General features: G+C 42.9%; 1 protein-coding gene across 1 annotated transcript in view; it reads left to right on the top strand.

Moving 5' to 3' along the window:
* Positions 1–314: 314 nt before the first annotated feature.
* The window catches only part of mmp24 (matrix metallopeptidase 24), a gene marked incomplete at both ends in the record, with an annotated part of 66,422 nt that continues 51,032 nt past the window's right edge, over positions 315–15,704 (top strand). The window contains one exon of the mRNA XM_083971647.1: positions 315–458. Coding sequence (XP_083827773.1) covers positions 315–458 — 144 coding nt within the window. The remainder of the gene's footprint in view (positions 459–15,704) is intronic.

Below are 15,704 nucleotides of genomic sequence, written 5' to 3'. Positions count from 1 at the left end.
GAGCGGACCAACCTGAATCCGCGCTTTATTGTGGCCATGCGTCCTCCAGCTGTTCCGCGGAGCCTCAGTGCGCCTGCGCAATGGGCTCCCGTCAGGAGTAGGAAGCCAATAGCGCGTCTTCACTGACGAACCAGAGAGAGAGAGTGAGAGTCAACGCACAGCGCGAGGCGGAGGAGAGACAGAGACAGAGACACAGTCCGAGCAGACGGGATGAAGCAGGAGCGCACGGGCCGTCTCCTCCGGTAAACAAGCAGGAGCACGAGTCTGGGAAAGCACCGGAGGAAAGCGCAGGGGGGGATTTCGGGGACGCAGCCATGGCGACGGGAGGAGGAGGAGGAGGAGGAGTGCGGCGGAGGAGGAAAGCGGGGCTCCCGGGATTGTGCTGGAAAACCTGCTACTTTCCCATCTTGTTCTGGGTCGTTTCCGTGTGCGGGGAGGAGAAGACGTTCATCGTGGAGGTAGGCACTAGCACCACACTGCAGGCGCATCCCCCCTGCACACACGCACACACACATGCACGGTTATTCAGAAAGTGGGGCTCATTTTGTGTGTGCACACATCTCCACCTATCTGCCGCCCCCTCCCCTCCCATCCCCTCATCCCTCCTCTTGGATGTACAGGCATGACCATCGACCCCCTCCCTCTTTCACTCCATCACTTCAGTTCCGATCCGTGTCAACGCGCTCCAGGTAGAGGAGCGGACTCGCATGCGCTCCTGCGATGTTTTCACGCGCGTTTTCAATGTTTTTGTTTATAATTTCATCCCCTTTCTCGCGCGGCTTCCCGCTCAGAGCCACCACGGTGACATGAATCCTTCCTGTGTGCAGGGACACGGGAAATAAATAAAAGATTCAGGGGAGTGAATAAATTAAAGCAGAGGAGCCGGAGAGCAGCGCTGTGTGCTCTCTCTCTCTCTGCTCTTTTGTTTTCAGACGCGCGCTGGAGCCTCCAGCTGCAGCCCAGTCAATCTTTATAAACAAAGGTGCCTTAATTGCTCATTAGGTTCACTTCAGTCTGAGCGCTTTGTCTTTTTTTTCTTCCTCCTCCTCGGTCGCGAATAAAATCGCTCCTCCGCTGGATGCATGGGCTTTCGGCGGAGGAGGAGGAGGAGGAGGAGGGGGGACTCGGTCCAAGATGGTGAGGTGCCAGGAACTGTGTCAAACAGCCTCATTAGAAGCGGCCTCGGCTCACACGTTGCGTGGCTGCTGATTCACGGGGCCGCTAATTATCCCCCAGTTCGTTCGTTCGTTCGTTCGTTCGTTCACGGGTGATCCAAGTTATTAATGCCACATCTCCCCGTGCGCAATTGGAAAACGCGGAGCGGAAGCGGAGGGTTTAATGTGCAACGTGCAAAATGAATGCGTCTGACAGACAGTGCAGTGTGTAGGCTCCTCGTGGCGGCTGCAGGAGAGACTGTCAAGAGCCATGTTGCCCATAAATACCCATCAGCGTGCAGAAAGCAATGCAGTGAACCTGACTTGAGCGTGCTGCTTTCATGAGTGCTGAACAAAGCATCTCCAGACCCCCCTCCTCCTCCTCCTCCTCTTCTTCCCCATTCCTCCCCTCTCTCCCATCACTGAGTCCAAATATAGCCTCCCTCCATAATTTATGGAAATGGCAGGAGTTGGAGGAGAAGAAGAGAGGGAAGAGTATGCAGACAGATACATTCAGTTTAAATGAGAGAGAGAGAGAGAGAGATCCTTCACTTGTTCCTGTCCCTGTCGCAGATGCTGAGAGAAAGTTCTTTGTTGTGCCAGTGAAATGTGAAACTGCATGAGGGAGACGCTCACACACTCACGCTGTTTGGCTCCGGGAGGTGTAAGTCAGAGCAGACGACATGCACACGTCGTATATGCATTGTTTGCTGAATATGTATGATACCTTGCTGAGAAAATTTGGGTCATGTGTTATGAAATGAGAAGCTCGCAGCGGGCTCTTTCGGCTCCCGGAGATGTGATGGGTCGGTGTTTAGTGATGTTTGTGTTGCTTGTGACACTTCCATTCAGACAAAGGAAGCGCCTGTGGCTGTGCTGAGCGCGGCTGCTAACAGCCGGGGTATGTCATGGTGGCTTTACAAAGGATGAGATGTTTTCACTGAGCCTGTTTTTCTTTTTCTTTTTTTACCCCGGTGAAATCATAATCCCCCCCTGTGCTATTGTTGTTACATGTCATGTTAATGTGGTCTCGCACACATGTACTGAGGAGTTGTGTTTTTTTTGTTCATTTGTTTGCTTGTTTTATTTTTAAGTTTCAATTACTGGAAACCTGTCCGTCACTCCTCCACCTGATTGACCACAAAGAGATAGTGAGAAAACGTCTCAGGATGGTGTATAAATATTACCAACTGCTTATCATTTTGCTTATTGATTAATGGTTTAGTCTAAAATGATAGAATCAGAAAAAAATCAACTTATTCAAATCAATCCTCCAATACCCAAACATAATTGCTGATAGATATTGTCAGTTTACTAATTAACTACCTGACTGTTGAGGCATTTTTCAAGCAAACCTCTACATTTCCCTCTGCAGGAAACATTGAAACGGTCTCAGAATTTATTTCTTACACAGATCAATGTTTGTATTAATTGTAGGTGTGAAATGGATGAAATGAATGTTTTTATGTTGAAATTGGTAGAAGAAATTGCTCTTCTCCTCGCATTCTTACATCTCCTCAAACAACTTTCAGTCAGTCACAGTCAGAGATAACATCACTGAAATCAAAGCAATCGTTTTTTTCTTCCATATTTTCTCATGAACGTGTCCAAATGAGACCATGTGATGTCTTCAATAAATCTTCCCCTGTGAAGTCACTGCCAGCCAATCAGAGCGCGCTCAGACTCAGATTTTCACAGCTTCGGGGTTTCTTTGTGTGCGCGGCGGCGTGGACACACAAACCAGGAGGAGGTGGTGTTTTGTAAAGATGATGTGTGCTCTTGATGTCGTAATTGGGTCCTGTTTTCCTGAATCAAAGATTCTGTGCAACACAAAGACGCACCAGTGATGGGAAACGCAGCTCACATCGTTATCTGAGCGGGGACGAGGCCTCCTGGGGCCGCTTGTAATTGACACTAATTATTAGATGCTTCCCCCTTGATATTTGTGGACTTAATTGGTAAAGGTTTGGTGTGCAGGTCGTCCACCGGCTGCCTGTCCTCTCGCTGCTGTTTGAAAAAAGGCTCAGAGACCCTGGTGGAGCCGCAGGGAGGCTGAGATTTCAGAGATGTTGTAGAAAAGCAGTCAATCTCTTTATGACAACTCTGTGGGTGGGGCTTTAACTTTGGTCGCAGAGGTCACATCTTGATGTTTTTCTGCTGTGAAGCTGCATCAAAACCTGTTTTCATCAAACCTCCGCCGTCATTTATTTATTTATCAGCCTCACCTGGAGCTGTGTAAAACCAAGTTTAAACAGAGCTGTGATGCTGCCTAGTAATGAGGTGTAAAGTTTTTTCTAAATGGAGGAAACTTCAGCTCAAGGTCTCTGTGATCTGTGCAGAGTTTCACATGTAGAAAAGTTCAAAAATAGTATATTTTTTATATGGACCCTGATGGAAAACGCCTCACTAAGGGCTGTAGTCTGGAGCCGTATTTATCAGATATAATCTTCTGACAATTCTTAAATTATTCTTAAACACACTGCACTAAGCTGCGACATCATGTACTCCACTACACTGCACTGAGAGCTGGAAAGCCACTTGCCTAAGGATACGTAACAATGTAATTACGTGACAAAGCTCGTACGCATTTGCCTCACAATTTGCCTAATGGGTTAAAAAGGCTTTTTTTTTTAAAGTGAAAGTCAGTTTTTAAAGGAGATTTAGAGTTGGTTGGTGGCCAAACATGTCTGACATTATAAATATATGGCTACACACATATCAGATATACCTGAAACATATTTTAAAAGCTAGTACTAATGTGATAACACCAGAAGCTCCTCTGCTCTGAGAATTTAAAGCCCTTGCTGTTCAAGCACAGCAGCCACAGATCTGAGAATTATCAGGTTTTAAAGTATTCTTCCGCATCACAGTAAAGCAGCAGTCGCCTGTTGAACCAGTGCTACACAGCAAACAGTGATTACTGATAGTGAACAGGTTCTCGTCTCTGATTGGGCCTCGACTTTTCCATTAAATCTGTAAACACTGCAAATAAAATGCAGAGCTTTCTGAGCTTTGTAAATGTATTGGATCCTACTCAACATTACAGTATACGAAAATATTATATTGAAATCGAAATCACACAATTAATTCATGTGGAAACAGGTCAGTGGTTGGTGAAAATCAATCACGTTACGTTAACATTCTATTTTTTAGGTTAGCATTTAGTTTTAAAGCTACAAGTTTCCTTTTTTCTTTTTTAAATAGTCTCCTCTACTTCTGTTTTTTATCTGAAGTGTTGATTCATGAGAAGTGTAGTTTTACCTCTCTCAACATCGCTCTGGAGCTGTAGTAACAACAGCTCGGTGTCAGCCAATCAGAAAAGAGGAGGCCCTGAGTCTATCTTCTGATTGGCTGTTGTGTGACTATGTTGAGTGTTCCAATAAAAATAGAGCAGATTTTAGGTAAAACACCCAGAGAATCCAAAACCTGAAAAGTGTTGGATGGTGAGTCCAGGTGGGTGTGGCTTGGTAACTGCATTGTTGTGACATCACAAAGTCACAAAAGTCCAGACAGCTGGTTTTAAGGTTCAGTTCCTGAAAACAGGCTGTGTGTGTTTCTCTGTGGACTGAGACCTTGATACTTTCACACTGTTAATATAGAGCCTAGACCTGCTTCATAATCACACTACACACATGCACATCTACTTTCTTACTGCTGTAGCTTTGAATCTTCCCTGTTTGCACGGAGCAGCATTGATGTCCTGTTTGTAGCATAGATCATGTTGGTGTTTATTTTCTCATTGAAACAGAATGAGGTCAACTCTGTCTTCTTCCTTGGTTGTCCATCAGCCCCACACCGTGAACCGTGCGAACACGTCTGACCACCCACCTTGCCTTCGGGGGCCGTGGCTGTGATACAGAAGCACAGAGCTTCGCTTCCTGTAATCACAGAGCAAAGTCATGGCAGAGAGAGAGAAAGAGAGAGAGGGAGAGTGGAGGGAGAAGGAGGCGTTGAGCTCTTTGTCTGACTCACTGGTTCATGCTCCTTTGTCTGCCTGCCTGTTTACACAATAGGTCAAATTACTGTGCTACTACTGTTTGTGTGTTTTGGAGGGAATATTTTTGGCTAACAGGTACAAACACCTGTTGTGTAGCTGTAGCTTTTGCTGTTGTTGTTGTTGTTGTTGTTGTTGTTGTTTGGCCCTTTTGTGCTGACAGTCTAACAATAGATTATCCTGATGTCAGTGACTGGCCTAATGTCGTTCAGTGATCAATGGGTTGCTTAAATTGATCGGTTGATTTGCCAAGAATGACATGTTTATCAATCACACACATGAGTGACTGAATGATGGTTTTGAGTTGATGGTGTTTCCCGGATCATTAAGGGTTTTTCTTAATGAGGGTAATAAAAATCTCAGGTTTATGAATGTTCACATTGCGTTCTGTTTCGTTCTTTGCTTTCCACTCATGACTGATTTTTCTTTTTTTCAAGCTTTGTGGAACTTAAACAGATTTAGTTTTTCTTCAGTCGGTGTTCATTGGGGTTTTCGGTGCTTTTCAGTGCTGCAGCGTGGACGGCACGTAGGTTTTACTGTCCTTCAGTGGGCTGTAAAACAAACCGAGCTTAATGACACTCCATATCGTTCATGTTCATTAGTCCTGCACGACATGAGGGAAATTGCAATGTGTGAAAACGCAGGTCAATATTGTGATGACGATGACACACAGCCCAGCCAATGAAGGATTTATGGGGCCGATTCCAATATATGAGAGTAAAAAAATCCGATAACGATTGATCACCTGATATTCCTCATGTTTATGTTAACTTTTTTTTGTTTTTTATATATGATTCAAACACTTGTGATAAAAAATGTCATGTCTAACTGTTAAACAATGAATATGTTTTATTATTCAACAAGGTCTCAGTGCAGCACTGCAGTAAACTCCTGGAAAATATAGATAAGATAAATGGAAATAACTAGAAAAATTACACAGGTCAGACTTTCTTTTCACAAGTCCCCTTCAGTCCTGCAGTATTGTGTTAAGGAAATGAGAGAACCACACAGCACTAACATTATTTTTCTCTGATGGATCAACCAATGCAAGGATATTATTTCTAAATTCAACACAGACAGTTTGCAGTTCACCTGCAAAGATTTAGGGCAAAGCTTACGATGAATGATACTGTAAGTCTGAGAAACACTCAAATCAGACACATGCAGCAGACTTACACTCAGTTCTGAGTCTGACTTTATTTTGAATTTGCTGAGGCTGTTTAAGGAGTCTCTGCTCCTCACTGTCAACACACTCCAGTCCTCTGAAAGGCTTCACCCCTTTGGAGGCCACATGTGTTGCACAGGTAACGCTCCCATACAGCCAAGTGAAACACTGACAGATCTAACTGTACTGAGACTGACTGACAGCTGCACTCGACACTTTATCTGTGCCAACTGAGAAGTTTTTCTGTGTTAGTGGCACAAGGTTTCCTTTTCCCTGTTACTGTGTTTAGTTCTTCTGCTCATGCCTCACAGTCTATTTTCAAATGAACCAAACACCCACACACACACACACCGAATCGCAAACCAAACTGGTTAGATTTTTCTTTCACTTGTACCTCTCTCCCCCCACTTAAAAAAACAAACTCATTTTTTTTTTAAAAGAACAAATTGTTTGGCATTTACTGTGATCCAGGGGCACGGAGTAAAAAAAAAGGAAAAAAGCCAATTTTATAATGTCACTGTGGCTTTAAACCGAGAGAGCAAAGGGCTGTTGAAGACACACTCCTGAGTATTACGTCTGTATCTGATATAATAGAAAAACTGAGATATGGATTTAGTGGGATTTCACTCTAGGCCTGTGTGTGTATGTGTGTGTGTGCGTATGTGCGTGCCCACCATCATCAAGTTCTTCTGAAAAGACTGTTTCTGCTTGTTCAGTTTTACTCTCTCTGAGCGTTAAAAAACCTCCCGGAAACGGCTGCATGTACCTGCAGCATGATGATGATGATGATGATGGCTGTGATTGTGGAGCTGCGGAAAATAACAGCAACCACAGTGATTGTAGAGAAGTTGAAGCTGAGGGAAATGACTGTACAACAACACTGTTGAAGACGCACACAGTGGCAGACTTGACAACAGTAAAAATAGGGTCATAGGGAGACGGATGAGTACTCACCGTCAACACAATTATTCACTTTATCTTTGAATTTATGACTGAAACTGTTAATTGTGCGGAGTCCATACGGTCGCTCGCTACTGATTTAATGTTTGACAACAAAGTAATTGAGCTGCCTTTTATAGTAGTCAATAAATGCATTTGAAAGTGCACTTGCTTTCTAATTTATTTACATAAGTGTGAATGTATTAGACAGTAATGTTCTCCCACTCTAAACACAAACTTAACATCAGCTCCACTTGAGTTCCCAGTCAGGCACAGACCTCCCATATTTCTGTTTTTATGGTAAAACAAATCTATTTTTATTTTGGGTGTAAATTACCAGAGGCCCCACGATATAATATTATTCTAATACTTATGTCACATACACTGTTATTGTGATTGCAAACCCCTTTTTTGTAATTTACTTTTTTATTGACATTCTGCAATAAATGTGCATCCATTTCAATTATTAGTCATAGAGTATCAGCGTGAATGTCCTTTTTCTAGGACTAAAAGAACATAAATAAAGAAAAACATGATAGCTTGAAATAGCCATCCCCCCTGTAGGTGATGAACATGATGGTGATGGACACGGGCCGTGAAGCTGAGGGGGTTTTATACGATGAAAGTGTTTCCAAATCTCTCTGGGCTTTTTTTGTCTGCTTTTCTTCCTCTCTCCCAAGAGGAGAAGAGCTGGGGGAGGGGGAAGGGGGGGCACTGGTCCCTGGAGTGTTGTAAACACTACATTACACCTGAGAAATGGGCTAAACGAGGCTGCAGTGCTGCACTAATCACAGCCGTGTGTGTGTGCGTGTGTGGGCGAGTGTGTGAATTCACGGCTGTTACTAGTCGTCTTAAGCTTTGTCCTGATTTGCCGTTCACACATGGAGCGTGTGCTTGATACTCAACATCTATTTTCACCATCAGCAGCCGCTCTGAACATTTTGGCTTATTGATCAACAGCCTTGTCCTTTCTTTCTCTCTCTCTCTCTCTCTCTCTCTCTCTCTCTCTCTCTCTCTCTCTCTCTCTCTCCCTCTCTGTCTCCAGTTTATTTCACTGCCTCCTCTCCAGCCATTGTCTTTGTCATCCGCCCACGCGCACTTTACCGCACACTCGGTGCAGCTGTAAATAAGAGTTGTCACTGTGTGTGTGTGTGTGTGTGTGTGTGTGTGTGTGTGTGTGTGTGTGTGTGTGTGTGTGTGTGTGTGTGTGTGTGTGTGTGTGTGTGTGTGTGTGTGTGTGTGCGCACACGGAGAGCTGAGGACAAACTACGCCGGAAACTGGTTTGAAGTGCTGAGATGCGGTGCACCGTTCAGCTCAGCCGAACTCCACGGCCTCGCTTTTTAAATAATTTACATGCTTTTTAAAAACACTATGATATAAATTCATAATATGCATCACTGCCTGATGGTCCCTTTTATTCTGGCCACTGAGTCCATGCACGGCACAAGTCTGGTGCAGATGTAAATAATCTGTGTTCCGTCTTTATTTTTATTCTATTTTGTGTATAGAAAGTGAATTAAAGCAGTTTACACAAGTTAACACAAACTGAAAAAATGACTTGGCAGCCGATTATGTACTCTGGTCCTTTCTAGTCATTTCTATGACTGTTTTTATGAAACGATTCATTACCTATTAATTAGCGCATCTTTTCCAGGCTGTGAAAGTCTTAAAAAGTTGTGACATGGATAACTGCTAATAAGCCTTTCACAACAGGAAACCAGTTACACATGTTTTTCACATTGTACCGAGCGATCGTCCAAATGTTGGGAAGTCGTCTGCAGTTAAAAGTTGTTGTTAGTTATTTATAGAGTTTGCAGTTGTAAATATTTCACAGCAGATGTTGTGGTCACAGATACATCAGTAAAACGGCATGTCTTATAGCGTGTTATAAACGTTATATTAGTGTTGCCTCTAAACAGCCTGTTGGATAAATGACATGTTGTGCTATTTGCCAGTGACAGAGGTCAAATGGGCAATTTGAGGAGAGTCCCTTGTGAGTGGAGGATGGACACCAGCCAAACAACCCAAAAACTACTTCGCCTACCTGTAACTGCTCAATGAATAAAGCAACAATAAAAGTTTACCCGGCATAAAACCATTATTCACAACTTGTTGTAAAACTGTAGATGTTTGTACTGTTTAATCCGTTAATTTTATTCTCTTTAAAAAGATCAGAGAACTTAAACAGTCGCTTGTTTCATTTTTCCTAATAAATCAGTGTCAGTCTGGGACCCATCAACTGAACTCGTTTCCCTTATCAGTGTTGTTGCAGGTTCGGTGTTGGGTCACCTACCTGATACGAGGTGACATAGGTTTGTTAGTTTTAGTTTTGTCTAAAAGAAAAAAAGTGTACATATGTAGGAAAGTGTGTTTGCATTGAATGAATTCATACTAATACGTAGTTTCTTTTCTTCAGTCTTTAATTTTGTGATATGATGAGCAGCACAGAAAAAATGTTTCAAAAGATCCACGGGGCAGCAGATCTGCAGACGTCTCCAGGGCTCTGTGTTTTTCTCTGCTCTTGCATCCTTCTTACCTTTTTCACCCCTGACCAGTTTACATACCTGAGCAGCGATGCTGAAACTCTTGTCATGGCTGGGAGGTAAAGAGCTGTTCAGTTTGTCAACATGTCCGTACAAGTCTTGTTTTGACAGAACCCAAACTTATCAAGAAAATACTTATTTTAATGATCGATTACCAAACAGTTCCCATGTGTCGGTCAATTTCATCCACTTCATTTCATGAGACATACTCACAAACAGTGAGGCCTTCAATGACAAACTCTGTGCAGGAGATATCATGGTTACGGGATTTTTTGACAGCGTGCACACGGCATCGTGGGTCAGTGCAGCCTGTGGAGCAGTAGGTTGTCGTTGTAGTTGTAGATGAGAGTCCAGCAGAGCAGCGGAGCCTCATGACACGAGACACTGAGCAGGACGGAAATTCAAGTGCAGCTTTAATTAAAGATGGACGCGGGGCTGGGCCGTGTCTGCTGCGAGGAAGAGCGCCCTGCATCCTCTGTGAGCTGAAGCACAGAGACTCGGAGTCTGGATTAGGTTTCATCGCTGTGGCGGCACAGGAAGGGGAAACAATTTCACACCAAGATGTAAATTTAATTACACTATGAGCCTGCAGCTAGAACAGATCATCCTGGTGTAGCACCACAATGTTCATCACTGATCATATGGTAATTAAATTGTTTGTCATTGATTTTTTTTTTAAACCCACATAAGAAATCTTGCCTCAGGACTTTTATAATTAAAAGTTGTGTTGAAGGACGACACAAAAGTCAGAGGTTCTGGCTTCAAGAGCATGAAGAATATTGGAGACGGTCCAACGTCAGCTTTTCTGTGAGGAGTTTCCTCTTGCAGGAGCTCCAGGTTCCTTGGAAGGAACCTTCTGATACCGAAACTTTCCTGTGGGTACCAGTGTGTTATTTAGAAAAAGTCATGAACATATAGGCTACTGCTACGCTATAGTTGTGGCATGATTATTGTTGTTGTAAGGCCTGGTCCAAGTTAAACCCTTTGTAAAACATGACTAGATACAGCAAAAGAAGGCCATTTAACTTTTACTGTATAGTCTGACATTCAGAAACAACTGAAACAGAACAAATATAAATAACAATTTGTGTGGTTAGATGATGCTGAGAAGCTAAAACATCTTTTTCATTCAAATATATTTGCATTTTCTTTATTTCTTGAAAAGGCTTGGGCAATGAGACGAAGAGCGATACATAGTTGAATACTGAAAGTAATCTTAAATTGTTTATTTATGTCACACCTGTGTGGCAGGTAACACCAACAGGAAGGACTGTCTAGTCTGTTTTTTTTGTCATTAAATGTGTCTTGTAATCTCATATGGGATGGGCCACAGTGGTGGCATGACACGAAAATAAAAAATTCATTCATTCATTCAACAGTTTATTTAAAAAAGTGTTTTCACACATACCGGTACTGGTGATAATACATTCACTGACAAACTTTGAACTGTAAATATGCTTATCTTTGTTATTTTAGAAGATATGAGGGAAACACACACAAATGGAGTATTGATGGTTATTATCTGAATATTTCAGACGGATGAAAACGTACAATGGCAGCAGCAGTCTGATTCAACGGCCACGGCCTGGCTCACCCCCATTTTTTTTCTTTTACGGCCTTCTCCTCTGCTCCATTCATCTGTCAACTCCTCCATCGATCTGTTGGATGGTTTGTTTATGCATCTGTCCGTCACTGTGCTCAGAGCCTGCACTGAAAAGTTTTACCTTGAAGCGACGCTGTAACGATCCAGCAGTCGTCGTGGGCACAGTGCCATCCTTGTTCTGCTGTGACTGTGTGTGTTCAACGGAGGGGACACCTGTCAATCCGGCGCTGTCGGTGCTGCGACAGCATCTGGTGTGAACTCATTTACATAAATGTTTTTTTTAATTCTATATTTCACTTCATGACAGTGTTTTCTGCTTCAGTCTTTCAGGACATGGTCTCACTCATGTTCATTTGTTGTAGCCCAGGAACTATTCAGATGCAAATTAATAACACAACAACAAAGGGAGAGAAACAACAGCTGTCAGTTGCTCGGAGACGAACAGAGTGACTGACAAGTGCTCAGCAGTGAAAGTAAAAGTGCAGACAGTAGTTTGAGGTCATTGTCAGTCTGTGAATGAAAAACAAAATGAATATCAGAGCTGAGAGCTTTTCAAGAAAAAGGTTTTGCCAGAATGAAACTGGATGAAAATCACTTTAACAATAAAGTAATAATAAATAACAAGCTGCTATACACATAATAATGATAATACAGCTGACACAGAACAGTTCTAACCACTGTGGTGTGTGCACACTAGTCCTGCACGTATGACCAAAATATGCGATCATAATGCAATTACAGTATGATGTTCCCTGTGATAAGTAAGCAAATATTTAAGTGTGCACTGCATAATATTAACCATACAGTTCCTGAGTCGTTCTGCTTTAATAAGTAAGTACCCTGCTAATAGATACCCTGGAACACTGAATAGAATAATAGAAAAAAGATTTTCAGCATACTTTTATTGAACAAACCGAACATGAATAATCAATCAGTTAAACAGAATTTTAATTTAACCCTCCCCTGCCTCCTGTCCTACTCATCACATTTCAGGCAACCTTTTGCAATGTGATTATCGTGCATGTTATATCGCAACAACAATGAAAATATGATTCATCGCTCAGCCCTATGTGTGCACTGATCACAACTCCTCGGGAGTGTGGCGACAGAAGGCTGCAGGTGCTGAGTAGGAGGCGGAGACTCGTCATGTTCAGACGCTGATGAGGTTTTTATTTGAACTGAATCTAATGACTTGACAGAAGTATATGAACTGACAAACACCTGAAGGGGTTTTGGAATTATTGAGGACGCACCGAAGGTGACAACTTCCTGCTGTTGTCTCTGCTTTGATTTACAGCCTGAATGATTGAACCATGCCAATGTTCAGTGCAGGCTCTAGTATTTCAAATATTCAGCATAAACAGTCTACATGAAATATCTATTGCAGGGTAGTTTATTCAACCTGGTTTGCAATGGAAGATATAACATTATCAATATCTGAATAATGATGGATGATGTCACAGCACCTTGAATGTGAAACCAAAGCATTTTTTTTTATTTTATTTTATTTTATTAAATCCAGATGGCCTCTTGTGGATGGAACCAGGATGACACTATCGTCCATGTTGGTCTACAAAATATCTTCTTTCTCCTCATTTTGTGACACACTTGAACGCAGCCTGTAACATTATCTCAGCCAGTGTCAGTCCTGGGTATTTGTTTACAGAGAGCAGTGCTGCCTGTGGAACAGCTTGACTAGATATGTGGTCCTGTAAAAAATCTGAAGATTATTGAGTCTTAAATTCAACTTCTTTAGTGAGATTTTCACTCTCAACCGTCTCAGCTGCCATCATAAACAAGGGCAGGGATACGATTACCCAATCACATGTTTTACTTTGCCCCTGATTATCAGAAAATGACCCTAACGAGGAAACAGTGAGCTCTCTCTTCTTCTGTGGTGCTCCCCCAACAACCCGCTTTCCAATACAGGCGATTACACATTACAATTGATTGTCGTGTGTGTGTGTGTGTCGGCCAGTGGCCTTGCATCATCTATATCCTGGCACTCATTGATCGTTGTGTCTTCCAGAATGTGGCTGCAGATCTGTGGGGTGTGTTGTTGTTGTTGTTGTGTGTGTGTGTGTGTGTGTGTGTGTGAGAGAGAGATGTGTGGACTGATATATGATACCTCAGACATGAGGTCATCGCTCAGTCTCCCATCAGTCCCACCTGGGCATTCTTCTTCTAAAGGGTTTCACATTACATAACCCATGGAGGAGTGCGTGCATGGGTGTGTTTGTACCATTTGACATACAGTATATACATCTACCTGCACACACTCTGAGGGGGGTGAATTTTTTTTTAACTCTACCGTTTTACTATTATTAGGTTTAGAATTCTCGCCAAAAGGGCACGGAAACGTTGGGTGACAGGTCCGGAGCGGTCTGGAGACAGGCTGCTTCGAGGCCAGTGGGCGGGTTCTCAGGCTGGTAAATCCAACATGGCGCTGTTCAGGCCCGCCATATTTGAGTCACAAAAACGACTCCCCAAAACCAATGGGTGACGTCATGGATGCTACGTCCATATTTTTTACAGTCTATGGATGCAACGCAGTCCCGTGAAGGAAGGTGAGACAACGAATGTAACCTACACTGACATAGATGTGCATCACCTGTAAAAAAAAAAAAAAAAAAAAAGACGGCTCTGGTTCTTTTACCTATCGACGTTCCATTCAGCTCATCAATAGATGATTCATTTATATTTACCTTAAAGCAGAAGTAAGCGATCCGGTCGTTTTGGCTAATGCTGCGTTCCAGGCAGGCTTTTGAAACCGTAAATTACAGCTTCAAGTCACGACTTACGACTTTGTAGCGTTCCAGGCAACCCACTCGTGTTTTTCCAACCTGTTTTACCTGTGAAAGTCACTATAAGCCGATGGAGTTAGTAGCCCCCGCCCTCGTCATGGATCTATTGGTCCTCGTCCCTACGTCACCACATTCACGCGCATCCCTTGGCTGCACACACAGCCCTTCATGCCGTTCTCTCTCCTCATTGGATAAAACTTGTAGGATACAAGAAAAGTTTTCTCCTCGGCTCAGAGCAGAGCAGAGTGACTGAGAGACCCGTGTTTCGGTCCAAACACTCTATGTAAGTGATTGCTGTCAGAAGATATAACTATTTAAGACTTATATTAACACAAAAATATCGCTTACTTCTGCTTTAAGTCCAGTAACTATGGCAACAAACACGTTTTTTTTTAATCAATGGTTTGATTTTTTTTTCTTGACAAAATGTGTGAAATTTCACATTATCCAATACCCAATGTAAAGTCTCAATTATACTGAACAAGAAACTGATGATCAGAAGAGGTTAATTACTGATGGTCAATCAAAGACACTTCTCTCCTTCAGACTGTGAAACTCTGTCAGACATGGGGGACAGACTCTCGGGCAGCTCTGTAATCAGCTAAAAACACAGATGTTATTTTTGGGACCTGAAAAATTTGACATTTTTGAGAGGGACGATTTTCACCCGGCGGCGACACTCTGCCATTTGGCGGATGCTTTTATCTTAAGTGCCTCACAGCATCAGGGCTGCATACATTTGAAGCTTGGATTGCCCCAGTGGGATTTGAACCTTCAACCTCTGCTGCATTAGTGCTTCATTCTGTCTGTTACCGCAGATCACAGTCGACGTTCAGTCCCTGCTCCTGTTCTGCTCGGAGGTCTTTGTCTAAACTGAAATATCCTCAGCTCAATGCTCAGTGAGTGTGTGGAGCTGTTTACCAGACACAATAAAATTAAGTAGCTAGAGAATCAAAAAATACATTAAAGTCACTTATCAAACAGAAAATGAGCTGCTCTGCTTTGTGTTTCATGTTCATTTTGTTACCAACTGAGAGAAACATCCTGCTTTTCGCTACTATTTGAAAACAGCAAACACTCAGAAACAGAATCAGCTTCAGATGTGACCTTAAAGGTGTACAGAAATGGCCGTTTGTCCTGTTTGTCGCGCCGAGTTGTCACGAGCTGCAACACGAGTTTACCCGAGTGAGGAAAACGAATTTGATTGGTCGTTATCGAGCGGGCGGGATATTCAAAGCTTGGGGCGAGACCGAGCTCCGTGTGTGTGTGCGTGTCTCAGACGTTTGAATGACGGATGACGGATCCAATATCAGTGGCTGGTGAATCGTGTACAGGCTGACGTATAATCCGTGCGCCTGCATTATCCAATGCGAAGAAAAAAAAAACACACTTTCATCCCGGATTTACTCAAAAATAGAATTTTGCACAAAGTTTGACCTACAACGTCTGAAAGATGAGTTATCACATTAATTGTATGACCCAAAGTGGGCTCAAATTCAGT

The sequence above is a fragment of the Trachurus trachurus genome (genome assembly GCF_905171665.1).
Source record: "Trachurus trachurus genome assembly, chromosome: 5".
NCBI lineage: Eukaryota > Metazoa > Chordata > Actinopteri > Carangiformes > Carangidae > Trachurus > Trachurus trachurus.
Note: the sequence above shows the minus strand (reverse complement) of the source record. Positions and strands in the feature narration are given on the sequence as shown.